This window comes from Python bivittatus, unplaced genomic scaffold (assembly GCF_059951505.1).
Source record: "Python bivittatus isolate LINGU-HERP-01145 unplaced genomic scaffold, Pbiv_v1 ctg000070_np1212, whole genome shotgun sequence".
NCBI lineage: Eukaryota > Metazoa > Chordata > Lepidosauria > Squamata > Pythonidae > Python > Python bivittatus.
In genome coordinates, this window is record NW_028277034.1 from 45876451 (window position 1) to 45895265 (window position 18815).

The following is an 18815-nucleotide window of genomic DNA, read 5'->3' on the forward strand; positions in this document are numbered from 1 at the left end:
ATACAAATCAATGCTATTGAAGACAAGTTGATAGCAATGGGCAAAATAAATCGATGCAATGAATGGAGAGGGCGTAGTCTCTTTAATTTAATCAGTGGAGGAACTTTTTAAATTATTTGATTCTGACCACCCTGCAGACCTCTAATAAGTTATTTCTATTTAAGCAAGTGTCTGCTGCTTTTTCTAGAATAAAATGGATTCTTGATTCCAGGAATGCACAGAAAGCAGTCACTTCTGAGCTCTTCTACAACAAAAGAGCCCTACAAGGACAAGTGTATGAATAGGATTGCCAAGAAAAACATAGTCCAGCTTTACCTCTTCTCTTGGCTTCTAGGTTTCTCATTTGCCACAGTAGAAACCATAGTATGGAGAGCAAAAGAAAATAACTTTATGAAGTTAATCACAGGAATAAGCTAGTTGCATTCCACAGAACCAATTTCACACCCACCACCAACCTCCCAAGATCACTGTGCCAAAATTCAGAATTGTCAGTCAGTTGAGATTTTTGGCTCCCACACTCCAACATTAAGTTTCAAATATATTTTACTAATAGTTCCCCCCACCACACAGATGCATTGAGCCCTCAAAAATTAGAAAGGCCAAAAATGCAAGCACAACACCTTCCTAAGATACCACATCATTGTCACATCCCTTGTGGTCTCAGAAGATAAAGGTAGATAAACCATGTGACCCCTGACCTCCAAAAGGTTGTTTTCTGAAACGACTGGCTGTTAAAGTGTCAATACTGTAGTGGCATTTTTTTTTTAAAAAAAGGGACAGGTCAGGGTTGGAAGACAGTAGAAGAAATAATATTAAATCATCCTCATATTTTTAGAGAGAGCCAGTTTGGTATAGTGGTTAATTCACCAGGCTAGAAACTGGGAAACTGTGAGTTCTAGTCCTGCCTTAGGCATGAAACCAGCTAGGTAACCTTGGGCTCTCTCTCTCTCAGCCCTGGGAAGGAGGCAAGGGCAAACCACTTCTGAAAAATCTTGCCAAAACAACTACAGGGACTACTCCAGGCAGTCGGCAGGAGTCAAAAACTGACTCAAAGGCACACGGACATTTTCTTAAATGTAGAACAGGGAAGGTATGTATCTGCTTATGATTCACCCTTCTGATTAAGTGGCACAACGTCAGAGATAGCTTGGCTCAGGGTTGCCAATGAGAAACAAATAGGAATTAATATACAGTAGTTCTCAAAGACAGGATGTTGGTCTGATGAGACCATTACAGCATTACACTTCATCGGTTAATTATCCTTCTTTTTATTTTGTGGCTCCTATCTGAGCAAATGTCTGAAGCAAAATTATGTTTTCCTCTATCTGTATACACTTTGCCTCCCTTTTTTTCATTCCTTATTCCTACCTATTGCAAGATTGGCAGGCATCTAATTGCAAGAAAGGAGGCCTGAGATAAATGCAAGACCTTAATTGCACCCTTGTTTGAGCTTTGTTGTCATATCACTTAATCCTGCTTAATGGTTTTAGTCACACTCCCATGTTTTTAGAGATAGTTCTGGACATTATTTAACTACAGAATGCTGCCACTCTGGTATGTGACTGGACATGATTCACCAGAGATTATGGTGCTTCACTTCCACATAGTCAAATTCTTTTAATGAAATGCCAATGTGCTATAATCTCATTGTGTCAGACTGGGTGACTCAGCAATTGGAAGGTGTGTTTTACAGGTTCACACCAAATTCTATTAGATTTAGTATAAATGTCCCCACTGCCATCTGGCATCAAGATCTACTATATGCCTTTCCCTGTTTCTTCTAATTCCCAGGGTCCTAAGACTAGTGTGAGCCCTGTTTCCTTGGCACACTTAACTGAGTTAATGAATACAGTACTCTAATCCGGTCAAGTAACTCTGGCAACTAACCTAGAGGAGGTTGGCTTTAGTGTGAAATGGGCCAGGGCTCTTTGAGGTAAAGCTAACTATCTCATCACCTATCAGCTGTGGTGTCCAAGCAGAGCTCAGAGGGTGAGCAGAGCAATTAATTATTTTCCGCACTTCCAAAATAGAGATGAAGCCCAAGAGACAGCTTTCTTGGGTATTCTGTCTCCTCTTTATTCTTCACCCCCAGAGGCCACACAGGGTGGTAGTGGAAAAGGCACAGAACAGGGTGGGTATAAGTACATTCTTCAGACTTTACTGACAGTAGAGCCAATCCAATTGGGCCACTACATTTTTCTCTTCTCTTTTTTCATTTTTAAATCCAGGGGTGGGGAACGGGACATGTCGTAACAGCTTCCCAGTCTACTCTGAAACAACTGGAGGACATAAATGGCTGTTCTTCATTTCTGCAGGAGAACTATTTGCAGTTTCTTGCAATGTTAAACTTAGAGGACCTGATCTGGAAAGTAGCATTTCTTGTAGCCATAAGCTCTACCAGGAGGGTGTCAGAAACAGAAATGCTCTTGGTCAAGAAAGAGTTACCACTCTCTGCTTAGACCCAACCTTCATGACAAGTAAATCTGGTTTATCACTAGAACCTGGAAGCAATCCTCTCTTCTTTCTGCCCCAGTTCCAGTTAAAGGGGGATTGGCACATACTGAACATCTGGCAAACAATCAAAATCTACTTAAGCAGAGCAGCAGTTTGGAGCTTCAATTGGTTTCCTTTCAACAGCTGTACTTAGATTACAAAACTTCACTGACCATGGCCTCTAAATGGATCAATACTAGCATCAGACTATGAGATTTAGAATAAGCTCACGCCACAGGGAATTGTGGTCCATTCCATTAGACGCACAGCCACATTAGCCACCCTCGATATTAACGTACCTGTGGCAGGTATCGGTAGGGTTGCCACGTCATCCTCCAGGTCCTCCTTGATGAAAGCCCCCTTCAGCAGGACTGTGGAAAACTCATTCCCAGGGCCTTATTGTAAGATGACATCCCCAGGGACAGTTCTAATATGTCCCACTGTTGTATATTCTGACTCCACTGTAGGAAACGGATACATTGGATTTAACCATGGAAGTATTTTTCTAGAGCCTTGATATAGCATCCAGCTCACCCAAACATTAGAGAGAGGAAGGGAGAGGGAGGGGGGGGGAGAGAGAGAGAGAGAAGGAAGGTAATCCATCAGTGTTTATAGCTAAATATTCGTAGTCTCAAGTTTTTTTCCCCCCTTTTTTCCTGTATTTCTCAAGTTCTCAACCCCCTGAGTCCTATTTCTGGCTTGTCATTCCACAATTGGGAAAGGAGGTATCTCCTCCTAGCAGAAGCAAGCATTGCCTATTTTTAATTTTTTTTTAGCCCTGCTTCCAGACCAAGATAACTTCTGTTTGGATGCCTGTGTCTGGTGTAGAAGAAGGTCCTTCATGGTAAGTCCACTGTAGTATGTTTCTGTAGGAGAAAAGGCTCAGGAAAAAGGTCTTAGGTAAGGAAGGCAGATTTCAGTAGAAAGTTGGGAAAAAGATTCATTCAAGAGTGGGACCAGTGACCCAAGGAGATGGAAGGCTTCCTCTCACTGGATGAGTTCAAGCTGAGGTTGGACAGCTGTCAGGGAAGCCATAATGAAGGTTCCTGCATTGTTCGGGACAGATGTAATGGGAAGAAGGAATAACCCTGAGGAACAAGAGGAAGAGCCGCAAAGAAGATAGCAGTCAGATGAAAGAAATCTGAATCCGGGGCAGAACTGTAATTTGAGAAAGTGTCTCAGAAATGACCCTCCCTAATTCTCATGAAGGAGGGAGGGGGGAAAGCACATCGAGGCTTGCAAGATTCTGTTACTATAACTTTCCAATAAAAGTAGTATTAGTTTGTGTGTCTTTGGTTTCCACGTTTGATCTACCTTGGGGGGATGACATCAACTGCCTATAAGATGGCCTGCATGGCCCCTTTGAACGCTGTGATTCTGAGAATATGAGCAGGTTTCTTCTATTGTGTAACTGTTCCCTGATGTTTATCATCCATCTCCCCTCTTCAAAACTGTAATTTGTATAGTTGGGTCCCCCTCTCCTTGATCTCATCAGCTTTGCTTTACTGAAGAATTATTTCTCTAAAAAGCATAATTAGTTTGTTTTGGGAAGCATGACACGGTCATTTTAGTATAATCCCAGATTGGTAGGGCAAGGCAGAAAAATCGGCATTGATTTATAGGCATCCAGGTTTTTGCAAAGAAATCAGGCCCTGCCACGTCTTAGACACAGAAATCCCTGGGATTTCGATTTCATGGAGTTGCAAGGTCATATTAGAGAAAATGGGAGTGTTCGTTCATTTTACAGGTCTTATACTTTTATACCTTTGAATGGAGCTCTTAAATTTCCCAGTCTTTTGTCTTGTCAGTTCTCTGTAAGAACATATATCTGTTGGTCAGACTACTAAGTTGCACTTTAACATGAATGAAGTAATTGCCAAATCAGACATTCCTCTCCATGTTAAGGGCACAGTATAAAACTGGTCAAGTTACTACTGTCAAAAGAACATCAGAGCAATTTATTCCTAATGTTACTTGATAGCCAGAAAGAAATTTTCCTCTCCCAGTTCAAAATATAGCCAAGAATCAGAGGCTTCAAACTCAGAGGTTCCTGCCTATCACTTCTTGGAAAATTATGTGAGGCATTGAGCTAAAAATAAACGGATAAGGGCAGCGTCCGTAAAGTATAGCATCAGTAATATTTATGTTAGCTATTTTTTAGCAAGTCGCTCCTGAGCAATTGGAAACTGTTTAGCTAGTGCCTGTCTAGCAAGGTCTAACACCATTTTCCTATCAATTTCTTCTTTCCCCCTTGGATGCAATGTTGCAAAGGCTGCCTTGCCCAATCAAAATTCTTGCGTGTGATGAAGAAAATGTTTCATTAGCCAGAGAAGACACCCCATTGTGCAAGAGTTTTCAGGCCCAAAAGAAAATGGATCACTCAAATGGGTAATAATATGGGAGGTTAAAGGAGAAAAAAGCTTGCAACACAGTTTTTTTTTTTTTTAAAGCAGCGTTTAAATAACCAAAGTCTATTTACTCAGTAGTATAACTCCTTGATTTAAATTAGACTTGTGTATTTAGAATTGCAGTCTCTATGGTCTTATTAATGTACCAGCAGGAAGGGGAATTAAAAAGAGATTTCTCTTAGTAGGCTGTAGAATGTCCCAAGAGAAGGGTACAAAGAACAGGCAACCTCAGAAGCTTTGCTGCCAAATTTCCACCAGCCTTTTTAATTGCAGCACCAGCAGACGTAGACATTGGACGGCTAAAGTGGCAGGAATGATACTAGTCGTAATTCTGAACTGATGATGAATCTATTTTAGCTCTATCATTTTCCATATTTGATATTGTTAGCAAACCACCACCACTAAACTGACTTCTATTCTTTTACGAATTGAGCTGTTCCTCGTTTCGCTGAATCGCTTTGATTTGTTATGGTGTCTCTTTTTAAAAATGACATAGTATTAGTTACTTTGGTTGGTCTTCAGCCAAAATTAGTGTGTATTATTGGTTTTGAAAATAAATGAAATTGTGTAGAACTATTGCAGGTATATGAAAGTAATACTATGTTTTCTTCCCCATATTATTTTACTATTTTATTTTAATAGGAGGGTTGTCTTAGATATGCTGGCAGTAAGTCAATGAAGGCAGATGACTTTTCATCTGTGTCTGATATTCCTTTTGGAGTGGAGAAATCATGTTAAAATCCAGTTGTCTTCCTTTTGAGTAATTATGGGTCTGTAATCAATCATAACCCTTGCTTTCCTTCTTTTCCCTCTTCTAACATTAAAGGACTTTTACAAGGCAAGTAATGTTTGCCACTTGAGGAACTACTCAGCTCTTTCACCCAAATTAAGTGCAAATTATGACACTGACACAGAGCTAATTAAGGAGATTGATATTATGAGCAAGGGTTTCATCAGGTTGTAGGTCAAGTCCAGTTGAGAAAGGTTTCAAACTAGTTTTGTTCATTAATAAGCTGAAGAGGATCGATGCGGATAGATAGTCTGAGCCTGAAGCCTCTTCATCTCCAGAAGAGGATTGTTCCAAAGAGTCTGTTTCATGCTAAAGTGTATTTGAACAGGTGGGCCGGTATCCAAAGAACTTTGGAACTGGTTGCCTGACTCTAAAAATTATTTTGGGCATTTTTCACTAATTATTTTTGCAACTGACAGAAGTTTCAGAATCATCTTGCAATATGGCAAGGTAGCATGCTGTTCAAAGACGGGGGGGTGGGGAATCTTACTGCGACAATACACTTTCTACTGGCTTTTTGGTCTTATTATTTGGCATTATTGTAAAATATCACAAAATCTCTGCCATAGTTACACATATTGTTACATCCTTTGAATAGTAGAAAATATTGCCTTTTCCAAAACAGATAGATCACAACTTTCCAACAACCATTCCTTGTCATCTGGAATATTTCCAATTTTCCAATTTCTTAATATAATTCTTTTAGCCACCTTCATGCTTGATACAATCATAATTCCTGATAAACAGTCCAAAGCTTTGGTATGTAATTCACCATTATATCAACAACTTTAACATTAAAATATTTTCCTATAAATCTGATTTTATACATTAATACACTATCCCAAAAAGATACTAAATGATCACATGACCATATCATATGGGTTGATGAGCCCTCAAATTTTTTACACCTCCAACGTAAAAAAATCTGATGTAGAAAGGCATAAGTGGCAAAGATGCTCATGCAAGGAAGGAAGGAAGCTGGTGAAGAAAGAATAGAGCGCTCAATTTTTTTATTTCTACTCTAAGTATAGTCAAAAAGTCAGTTTCTGCCAACTCTGAGCAAGCTCACTGAACTTTAGAACTGAAAGGACTCTTGTAAATGTCCTTTGACCTGAACAATGTTTACCATGCAAAAAGATTTATTGATTAAGTGCTATCAAGTCAATGTCAACTTTTAGCAACCATATAAACAGACCTGCTCCAGTATGTTCTGTCACTAGCCTGGCTCTGAAGATCCCCAAATGGTGTACCTGTTGCTGCTCTAATCAAGTCCATCCATCTTACTGTTGATCATCCTCTTCCACTAATTTCTTCCACCTATCCCAGCATTAAAAACTCCTTGGATCTTTGCATAATATGATCAAAATATGACAGTTTTCCTCCTGGTCATTTGTGCCTCAAGTAAGAATTTGGATTGATTTCTTCTATGATCTATGTTTTGTTTTCTTGAATGTCCATGGTATTCTCAAGAATCTTCTCCAAGGAAGCAAAAAGAATAATTTTTCTATCCTGCTTCAAAGTTCAACTTTCATTTCAATAGAGTATGACAGGGAAAACTATTGCCTGCACGATTCAGAACTTTGTAGGAATAAACACATAACAACATCTGAATGTATTTTGCAAGGTCTTCATTGATACCCTACCCAGTATTTTTTGCCAGTAGTTCTTTTATAGTAGATAGTTAGTCCTAAAAAGCAGAACCTATCCACCACTTCAGTGTCTTCATTGTTCCTACACCTCTTGTCATTAGTTTGGTCCTCTTTATATTTAATCTGAGTCCCATTTTTCATTGTGCTCCATGACTTTCATTAGTAGACTTGCAGGTCATTGAGTATGTGATATAATATTTAGTGCATGTCCTAAAACTGAAAGTGATTAAGAAAATGAATCCATATGTTTTTATATATGATAAGTGTGGCGAGATTATTACATACACAAAGGTGGAAAGATTCGGCACTACCCACCATGGAGGAATGGTTGGTAAAGATGGTGGAACTTGCAGAGATGGCTAAATTGACTTCCTTGATTAGAGAAAAGATAATATCTACTTGCTGACTGGAAACCCCTTATAGACTTTTTGCGTGAAACAAAAAAATGAATTTATGATTTATGGTTTTGATGATTAGAAAAAAATAGATTACACAAAAAAGAGTGGGGTTTTTTTGTAACCAAAGGGTAAGAAGTAATTTTGTCTTTGTTTTTACACTTGCTATAAAGAAAATCAGAAACTACTTCTTTCTTTTCATTCTTTCTTTTTGCACTTTTGGTTTTTTCTTTGTTTTCTTTTTTCTTTTCTTTCTTTATATTAGTTCTTGTTAGTTTTTATCTCCTTTTTAAAATCTTTAATAAAAATTATATTAAAAAAAAGAAAGAAAATGAATCCATCATAATGGTACACTCCACTGTGCTTGAAGATCATTTGAATTCTATTAACTCTCCCTCCTTTTTAATATCAGGTCCAAGAACAAATCAGGTTGAGACCAAGCCCTCTTGTTTTGTATTCCCAGGTGACCTATTTGACTGGCAGAGACTTGCCTCATTTCAGGTCATTAGGAAAGAGAACATACAGTGCTTGATGTTTTCAACTTGCTTTATGTATTGATTGTTTTATCTATTTTGCAGTGTCTCGCCTGGCTTTGAAGGTATGAAGGAGCAAGAAATCTGTAACAAAATCATGGTCCACATGCTGGAAAACTACAGTCCCTTATTTGAATGGGAGCACCAGAAGAAGGAAGGAGGATGCAAGGAGTCACCGAAAATTATATTGGTGAAAGTGAGTGTTTAAAAGCTGAGTTGTGCTTTTGAACCATTCCCCCCACTGTGACTGTACACAAGGTCAGTTTAGTAAGTGTCCGGGTAATGTGGTCAAGAGTTTGAACTCTGGCCCTTGAGAATAAAGGGGATTTGGATTTGGGGCTTTTAATTTTTTACACTTTTTAATTGATCAAAACTGTACATTACTCACCTCTCTGTAGCTTTTTTTTCCCCCCAACACAACATGCACTTGTGTGTTTCTGTGTGTGTGCACATATGTGCGAGTATGCATGTCTCCATCCAGGGGCCTGTATGGCAATCAGAATGCAGCTACAGGAAGCAACAATCAAAGAAATGTAAGAAAAACAGTGCAAAGGTGTTGTTTTATTGATCTGCCATTACCTGATTTGTTTTTGTTGCTGTTGCTGTTCCCAAACATTATTGACTTTCTTCCAGGAAGAGAATATGTATCAACTGTCTCCTTCCGCTTTAGGAAGAAAATTTTGAGCAGGGAGTAGTGCAAAAGAAAAGGGTTAAAAACGTAATGGGAATGCTATCCTCAAAGGAGTAATAACATGCCATATTACAGCTGAAATCAGGACATTGAATGCTAATTGTTTGGTTCTGAGTCTAGTGAGAACTTGAAAGCCAGGAGGAAAATACCATAGCTATAGCCAGATAGCCTCTCTCTTCTGCCTTTGGTGGTGGGGGTCTTGTTAAATTCTCCCCCCCACCCCCATTCTCAGTTCAGGCCTTACTCTTTAGCCCAACAACTGTCATTAAATTCTGCGCCTGATGCTCCCTTTGGCAACTCAGCCCCAGCCCTTTGAAGAATCTGATGTCAGACAACTGTAATTGTTTTGGCCTTTGCTACTCCAGTCATTTAGGAGCTCATGTCTAATTATTCAACAGTGCTAAACCTGGATCTCTTAGTAGAGCTTGCAAATTGCCTGAAAACTTTCCATTTGGGCAGATTTCCCTATAACTTTAAATTCTCAGTTCTACTTAGAAACAGATGACTCACAGTCATCCATCATATGCCAACAATTATATTTTCCCCGAACAAACCTATACAATTCATACCTGGGTTTGCCCTTACACTCCAAAATCATTTTGCTGTTCTCATTTCCCTTCTCCACTTCTATCCCATTTGTTATTAGGTCCGGATTAAGCATGTAGCGTAAATGCAGGTTTAAAACAGACTGGAGGTACCAGATTCCCAAAAAATAAAATCTGTGTAAACATAGATGCAATTTATTATTATTATCATCATCTAGTGCTTAATATAATGCTGTTCAGTTGTGAACCAAACGGTGTCTTTCATCAGTATGAGTGCTAGTCAGTCTGAGATTCTGATCATCGTCTAAGTAGAATAGGAAGCAGCCTTGGAAAATAAGATATGTCCTTGAATGGTGTTATGTTCAAATGAAAGCCAGTAGCCATGCAACACTTGCAGTATGTTCACTTGGCCAAAAAAGTTATTTTTGGCTTTTTAGCATTTGCGATAATGATGTGAAACAATTTGCTTCGTGCTCTCACTCATGTAACAAACTGTCTTGGGGACTGTTTTGTAAACTAAGAGTCAAATGCACATAAATACATGGATCATGGGAGAAAGGGATCTCTTTACTTTTTTTTTTTTTGCCTCTCTTTAAACTTTTGTTTTTCTTGTTGCTGTTTATTAATTGATGGAGAGCTAGAAGCCTGGCGAGAGGGAGAGGTATAAATATGGGATGGGAATGTTTGATCAGGGAGAATGCACACTTATTTGCTGACATTCTTGGTAAGTTGGCCCATCATTTGATCTTTGGTTGGTGACACTATAGTCTGGAACTCAAGAAGGTCCATAAAAAGAACAGTCATACATTCTTTGTTTGATTCTTAAATAAGCAGACCTTTGGAAAGTGACAGAAAAGTCATTAAATAAAACACTGCACAGATATTCCAGTTTTTGAAAATATCATAGATTTATTGATGTAAATCTAGGTCTGGAATATATACATTGATAAAAACGTTTGACACAAGAGTACAGTACTTACATTCTGGGAGAGAAGATGGTGTTCTTTCAGGTTGTCTGCTCATAAATACATGTCCAACACAAGACATTAACTAATAAGTAAATATTCTATAAAAGGAAAACTTATGCTGAAACCCATTCAGCATTCTGAAATGGATAGCATGGGGTCTTCTTATTTAGGCATAGTTGAGATAGTCCTGTTAAGCAATCACTTTTCCAGTCTTGAAATAGAAACATCTTAGTTATTTGAAATTGTATCTTTTAATTCAATTTTTGTGTGTGTTAACTTGTAATAAGCTTGTGTTTTTGTTAAGAAGCGTGAGAAAGACACTTAAAGTTTAGCAATATACTTCAAAAATTCTAAGCGTGTGTGATAACGGTTACAGTAATGGTTTAACTATAACAGAGACATACAAACAGATTGTTTAATAGAGAGCAGTTGCTCACATTTTGTCTGGGTTGGTTGGATTAGAGAAGAGAGCTGATGAACCTGGTTTAGTGCACATATTGTATTTTCCACAGGGTTGTGCCAAAATCTTATCTTTGTAGTTTGTTTTCCCCCCTTGGTGTTGCTGGTAAAAGCATTTACCATAAGGCAATTGGTCATTGTCTGGTAATAACTCCCTTTCCTGTCAAACATAATGTATTCCAGCTGTTAATTTAACTAAGAAAACTTCTAGGTCATGTTTTGGGTTGATGCAAGAAATACCATCTAATCACTGAGTGCATTCACCCATAAAGCTAGATTAAAATTTTCAACCAAAATTATTGGAGAAGCCTGGTTCACATATAATACTAAGCCATAATAATTGGGCTTCAGGGCAGTGTTAAGCCTAAACATAAACCAATTATAACATGGCTTACGGTTATGAACAAACCTGGCCTTTGAGTTGTCTATCACTGCTACAGCACTATTGCCATATGTTGGTTCTCAGTTGCCACCGGGGAACAGACTAAACATAAGTGGTATACAGTAGATCTGGGCATGTTTAAGCATTATTAACAAAACTTTGGTGGGTTTCTTTCCAAGAGAACATTTTATTCTTGCAGATCATTTAGTATTTCATTGAGCAGATGGATTTAAAAAAAAAAAAAGAGCAAAAGAAAAAAATCCATTGGAATATTCTTCACTGGTGAGATTAAAATACACTCTCTTCTAGGTGAAAGTTTATGAGCTCCTGCAGCCTTTCCCTTTAGTGTCCTGCAGAGCTGCCAAGGAGAGAGAGACTGTTTTATGGTAGACAGCTCACTGTCATTGTTTTGACATGTCTTTCTAATGATACTGCAGCTCTAAATAACTTCCCCCTATGATTTTTTTATTAATTATGGGCCATCAGGTTTGTTTATTTGTAGGCTGCCCAACGTCCAACAATTATGGGTGTCTTACAATTAAAAATAAGGGGGATAAAACCTAAAAGAAATAATAAGCAACCTGAAGGCAAACAAGTAAACCAAAAAAAAAAAAGAAGTCAACTCCTGGTGACCACATAACTAGACGTTCCCCAACATGGCCCTTCAGGTCTTCTGTCCCCAGCATGACAGAAGATGATAATCTGTCCTCACCATAGCCCTTCAGGTCTTCTAATGGTATACCCATTGCTGCTGTAATCCATCCACCTTGCTGCTGGTCATCTTCCCTTTCCTTCTACTTTTTCCAACATTATTGACTTCTGTAGGGAGTTGAGTCTTCACATAATGGGTCCAAAATATGATAATTTGAATATGGTAATTTGTGCCTTGGGCGAGAACTTTGGATTGATTTGTTCTATGATTCCTTCGTTTGTTTTCTTTGATATCCATGATATTCTCAGAAGTCTTCTTCAAAACCAGAGTTCAAAACCACTGACATTTTTTCTGTTGCTTCAGAATTCATTTTTTTACTTTCATGGAGTATTGCAGGAAAACCATTTCCTCCATTATTTTGATCTTTTAGGTGTAGCTATATGCCACAGCATCTGAATATCTTTCCAGAACACATAAATAGATTTTTTTTTCCTTATTGATAACATTGGTGAGAACACTGTTAAACTGTAACTAAGTTCTCATACCACACAAAACCGTACCACAGATGGATAATGATCTGAGCTTCCATGCACCAAAGAAGCAAGTGATGGTTCCACATTGTTTCTCGATTTTGGTCTTTAAGCCCTTCTGGTACTCAGCCTCATAAATTCTTTTCCTCATGATGTAGTGGATGAACCATTTTTTCTTCTATAGTTAACCCATTAGAATATCACAGTATAATGTTTTACAAACCTAACCCTAGCCCCTTTCCTCCAAACCCAGGAAACCCTTCCGAATCTTCTAACAAACCACAACAGTAGCAGCTACCTGAAATGTTGGCAATATGGCAGGCCTACCTCCTTGAACACAGTTAACATAAATACTGGTTTGCTACCAAGCTTGGACTTCCTATCACTGCTTTTGATGAAGTACATCAAGAATGCCAGACACAGAGGCTTTGTTTTTAGGTGTTTCGTTTTAGTCAATCCAATTGTGATAAAGAAAGCATTCAAATGGAAGAGAGCATTTCAATACATATCTTTATTTGAAACTCAACTGTATGTCAAGTGAAACAGCAGCCTGTTCTTGTTTCAGGATATATCTGCAGACGTATTTTTATTAACTGCTTTTGATGTTTCCTGATAGGAGGCTAGTTGCAAGCCGACCCCGTCAATCATGCTGACGAGTCTTGAGACAGAAACACCAAAGCCGAGGCCAAGAACAAAGGTACAGAAAATGACTGTATTAATCTTTTCTGTGGCTGCTTTTCATTTTCCTTTTATCTGCATTGTCGTCTCTTTTTCATGGGATTAGGAGCTGTAGTTTTGAAATGCGTCAGATTTGGGAGGTCTGGGAAGAAATTCTGAGATTTAGCCATGCTCATAAAGTCCCGGAATCACATCACTGCTCCAGAAGCTTCTACACAAGAGGAGTTCCCTTTGCCATCCCCTGCCTAACCAAACAAGTTGGTGCTGTTCTTGACTGCAGCCAGAAGTCTCAATGGAGGCATGACCCCGGGGTGCAGCTAGGCTTAGGCTGGGTTCCCACAACATGCTAAATTCTAAACCCATTAACAAAACCTAGTTGCTACATTTACATAATAAATCCTGCTCAAATAAATAACTGTTTTATGGCTTGATATGGTGATGTTATGACCCCACAGAGGTGGCCTGCTAAGTCAGTGGCTGGGTTCCCTCACCATGCAGAATCAAAAACTACTCAGCCCCAGTTTAGCCTAATCTACTATGCGGTAGAGACAAAGCTAATGTCCATCTGTATGGACAAAGCCCTTTTAAGAGGCTTCTCTAACATACTATACAGTATCTAGGCACCCAAATGATGCAGGAGCTCAGTCCATTTCCTCTTCTTTTAGCTTTTAAAACTCTGGCAGGCATTGTCCACAGGCTTTCAAACAGTAGTAAGGGCTAGAAACATGAACATTTAAAACTGAAACGTGAGTCAATAAAGGAGCTAACATCTGTAGCCCATGCCATCCATTTGTGTGCAAACATTTATTTTGGTCAAATGGTCTGTTACCATGAATCTCTAAATGAACGGAGACTAACCCAGCCTCTACATGGTATGGAGGTAATCATAACATATTATGAGAATGCTTATCAGATTTGTAAACAACCAAAAATTGAGGGAATAGCTAACATCCTAGAAGATAGGGAAGAAAATTTATTTATTTATTTATTTATTTATTGTATTTATTCTTACTGCAGTCTTAAGACTGATCCTAATAGATTAGAAAAGTTGGCTGGCTGTAACAGAATAATATTTGAACAAAGACAAGTGTAAATTCTCCACTTATGAAACAAAGTATGGGTTGGTAATGGTATATGTGAAATAGACCTTGATTGCAAACAGTGGTATGATGTTATAGTAAGAAAAGGCAAACACGTTTTTTTAGAATGCATCAATAGAAGTTTAGCTTCCAAATCACAAAAGTGATTTATTTTTAATAAATATAATGCAAAATCCCCTTTATTTTGCATTAGGCAGATAAGAATGGGGTCCATTCCGCACATCACATTTTTAGAAGGATACAGGCAAATTGGAACAGATTTATAGAAGGGCAGTTCGAATAAAAGGAGAGTAGAAGCTAAGTCTTGGGAAGAAAAATTGAAGGAGTCGGGCAAGTTTAGCTTTTTGAAGGTAACGCTAAGAGGGGATATAATAGCACTCTTCAAATACCTGAAAGAAAATATAATGGTATGTGGGAATGACCTTGGGAGACAGGAGGAAAAGCTGTAGACTAGGCAGCGCTCAGTTAAGAGGCAGCTGAGCCTGCAGATGGAATGGGGGCATGGCAAATGTCTCAGAAGGGACTGTCCCTAGTTTCTTGGACTGTAAAGGCGAAGGGGGAAAGTTGTACTTTCAGACTTCTAAGATTCTGTTGCAGACTTACAATAAAGATAGAGCTAGTACTCCTGGGTGTGCTTCTTGTCTGGACTACCTCACAAGGCTGACAGAATATGACATCTATCTATCTATCTATCTATCTATCTATCTATCTATCTATCTATCTATCTATCTATCTATCTATCAAATTTGTCACCGCACGTCTCATTGAAACAACTCTGGGCAGTTTACAAAGCAGTTAAAATCAAGTAAAATTACAATATAAAATAATCTTAATAAATAGAAAACAAATAGATCCAAGGATAGATATAAAAATGAAAGTCACTCAGGGAGCGTCATCAAGGTGCCAGCTGCCCCCAGGATTGGGTAAGATTCTTGTCACCCCATGCAAGCTAGCAGTGCCAGGTCTTTAATCCTTTCTGGAAAATCAGGAGAGTAGGGGCCTGCTGCACCTCTGGGGAGAGAATATTCCAAAGGGTGGGGGCAACAGCAAAGAAGGCTCTTCTCCTGGGTCCTGCCAGCCAACATTCTCTTGCTCACAGAGTCCACAACATACCCTCTCTGCCTAACCGGGTGGGACAGGTTGTTGTGATGGGGGTGAGACAGTCCCTCAGGTAACCTGGACCCATGCCATGTAGGGCTTTAAAGGTAATAACCAACACTTTGAACTGAACCCGGAAGCAAACTGGCACCCAGTGCAGCTCCTGCAGTAAAGGTGTTATATGTTCTTGGGGCACCCAAGATTGTTCGCATGGCCACATTTTGAACCAGCTGTTGTTTCTGGATACTCTTCAAAGGTAGCCCCATGTAGAGGGCATTGCAATAGTCTAGCCAAGAGATTACCAGAGTGTGAGTGACTGACTGGAGAGCCTACTGATCCAGGAAAGGGCGTAACTGGCATACCACACAACATAAAAGGTCAAGACTTGCACTCCATTGTTCCCAAATGCAGGACGCAAAATCACTGAGTTTCCTTAAAGGCAGATTCCAATTGAATGTAAGAAAAACAGCCTAAGGGTCAGAGCAGTTCAACGTAGAACCAAACATGGGTGGAAATTACGCTCTTCCCTTCAGTGTCTGTGCTCAAGGTGAAGCCAAACAGATATCTGTCATGGATGCTTTAATTTGGCTTCCTGCACTGAGTGGTAATTTGGATTAAGTGGCCTAAATGCCTTCCAACTCCAACCGTTATATGGCCTATTTTGTGATTCTACTAGTTCCCGCTCTTCTTTTGTGTATTGCTTCAGAGTAAATATATAACTGAAGACCTGTTTCTTAAATAACCAAAGAAACAATGAAGGTTTCTTAGAATTGATCCCATCTAGGTTTTGTTCTGTAAACACACACTTGCCAAGTTTCAGCACATATACACAATGCTTTGACAAAATGCCAAGAGATTTGTGCCGTGCCACTCTTACATCGATGTTTGGGTGCCGAATTTAATTTTGGCATCAATGCTTTATTGACCCACCCATCACACATACATACATAACTTCATTAGTTTTGCACTCCATATTTTTATTTATGCTGTTCTCAGTGTCTGTTCTCAGGGGCGCTTGAACTGAAAGCTCTTGAATGTATAAGAACAGGCATGATAAAAAGGTAGAAGCGGACTTGCTACATACAGATGTCGTCTTCTTCTTTGACCCCAATGAATTTGGAATTATCACAAACTAGACATTTGCCTTCCAGACAGAAGGGAATGTCTTCCTCTAAAATTTGTCCTGTCAGCTGAGGAGCAATTTGAAGGAAATTAACAAACTAGCCTTGAAATATTGCTGATGTCTTCTCTTCAAACTCAGAAGGAAAACTCAGCTTTTGGGTGGAACAGATTGTTTAAGTCCCCCCACCCAGGAAGTCATGTAAGACCCCATACATGGAAGCATGACATAATGTAAGATCCTATCTCTCTCCTCCTAGAGCTTAAGGGAAGGTGGACTGTATATTAGATATATTCTCTTTATTTCTTCCTGCAACCACTGAACACCAGGAACAATCCCTTGGTGGCACTTCCTTCACACATCTAATTTGTCAGAAATCTGATCTGCTCTAATTTCAGGTTGCAGGATTTGTTGGGTTGTAGGATATTTGGACACACTTGCTGACTTTTCTCCCCACATTGGTTTTAAATGCTGCCATTAAGTATGATTTTACATAGCATGAGATACAAATGATTCAATTATATAATTTTTAAGAATATTTGTTAGATTTGGATTTGTTAGATGTGTAGCCTGGCTTTTCTCCAGAAGCTTAAGGCAGCTTTTCAAAAGGATCTCTGTTCATTTTATCACGGGGAATGGTTGGGGTGAAAGACACTGACTGGCCAAACTTGGTGCTTCTCATTGTAAACATTGTAGGAGGAGAGCCATGTTAGTCTATAGCAACCAAAATTCAGAAGGCGTCTGGAAGCACCTTTTTTGACTAGCACATTTTATTAAAAGGCATACACTTTTGTGATTTTAATGAAATTTGTTAGTTGGAAAAGGCGCTACCAGACTCCAGACTACCAGATTTTTGAATAACTGAAAGTCATCCATGAGCTTCCATGGTTAAGAATAAACTTGAACCTCATCTCCTCAATTCTAGTCCATTACGTGAATCACGACACTACATATTTTGGACTGGTGATGATTCCTGGTTATACTCTTTTTTTTATTTTTTGGTTTAATTGACATTTACAGGTTTTGCTAATAACATTGGCTGAGTCCATCAAAAACACTTAAGCCATCATACAATTGGTTTGGTTTGGGCTTTTTAGCCATTCTGTTTTGTGGCTTATGATTTATGGCTTAGTATGTGAACCCAATCAATTGTGATTTAATCAGTAAACACCAGATCAGCAAATCATGGAAGTGCAATTTGTGAATCCAGTCATATTTTATTTTGTATTATAATTGTTCAGTTTTCTTATCATGGTTAAGTTACCAAGTTTCGTGGGCCATTTTGGATACTTTGGGGAGAAGTGATGACATGTATCATTGCATCTCCAGTGATGTAGTTCAGAAATTATAATGCAGTGTGAGTGCAATGCCCTTTACTTTTTTTGACCAGTTTGAGGGAGGTGGCTTGCAATTATATACTGTAAAAGCAGCCAAACCCCACTTAATGCCCTTAGGATTACATCTCTCAGGACCTTCCAATCTTTAGACATGCTACAGGGGATAATAGCCACTGTGGTCTCATACATACAGCAAGAAGTTTGCACTTCCTTGTGGCTTGAGGCAATTTGATCTTGATTTGTGCAAGTTTGTGGTTGTTGTTTTTTACATGGAAACAAGCTCATAAATCACAGCCTTATTGCTACATCTGTTAGCATGCATGTTCAGCAGCCAAAGTTTAGGTAATTTCCCAGCCTAGCTCCCTCCCCCCTTTCTCCTCCCCCTCCTCCTCCCAGCTTATGATGGAGCCCAAAAATAAAATTGTAGTGGGAAAGGAAGTGGACTTTATTTCATTTTTTTACCAACCTACAGCTTTTTTTTTTTTAAGTTTAACATTGTAAGCCATTTGCATTAATGTAACATAGATTGTAATTGGGTAAACAGTGAGTTATTAAAGTTTCTGATTGTTTGGACTCTTTCTTTCTGATCTTTTATCTGAGTTTCTAGAAACACTTTCATAATGTTTCTCTAAAAACATTAGGACTGGAGACTTAAAAGGGGGTATAAGATAAATGACTTCATCAGGATTTTACATGTGTTATATACACTGGGTTCTTCCAGTTGCTTCTGCAAGTAGAAGTAACTTCATTTCTCCTATCTACTCTTCCCCAAATACTGATAACAATTCAGAATCTTTTTAAATCAAGATCTCCTGTTTAAAAATTTCATCCATTAATAGCTGGAGGGACACAAACAGATATGGGGTAAAAGCCGAATATGATACTAACCATATAGGTAAGAGTAGAAATATGGCTATGCTTTAATGGCCCAATCTTTAAAAGGCTTTTCTCTGTCTTTGGATACATAATGTAATGCAAAGGTGTTTT

The 18815-nt window shown here is 38.7% G+C and overlaps 1 protein-coding gene across 5 annotated transcripts in view; it reads left to right on the forward strand.

Annotated features, from left to right (window-relative positions):
• The window catches only part of FAM13A (family with sequence similarity 13 member A), a 131298-nt gene that overhangs the window by 16831 nt on the left and 95652 nt on the right, over positions 1 to 18815 (forward strand). For 4 of the 5 annotated variants that reach the window (XM_088133064.1, XM_088133065.1, XM_007427390.4 and 1 more), the window contains 2 exons: positions 8314 to 8464; positions 13112 to 13192. In XM_088133064.1, coding sequence (XP_087989190.1) covers positions 8314 to 8464; positions 13112 to 13192 — 232 coding nt within the window. Of the gene's footprint in view, positions 1 to 3269; positions 3338 to 8313; positions 8465 to 13111; positions 13193 to 18815 lie in introns of all 5 variants that reach the window. The other variant, XM_088133066.1, reaches the window with a different exon arrangement.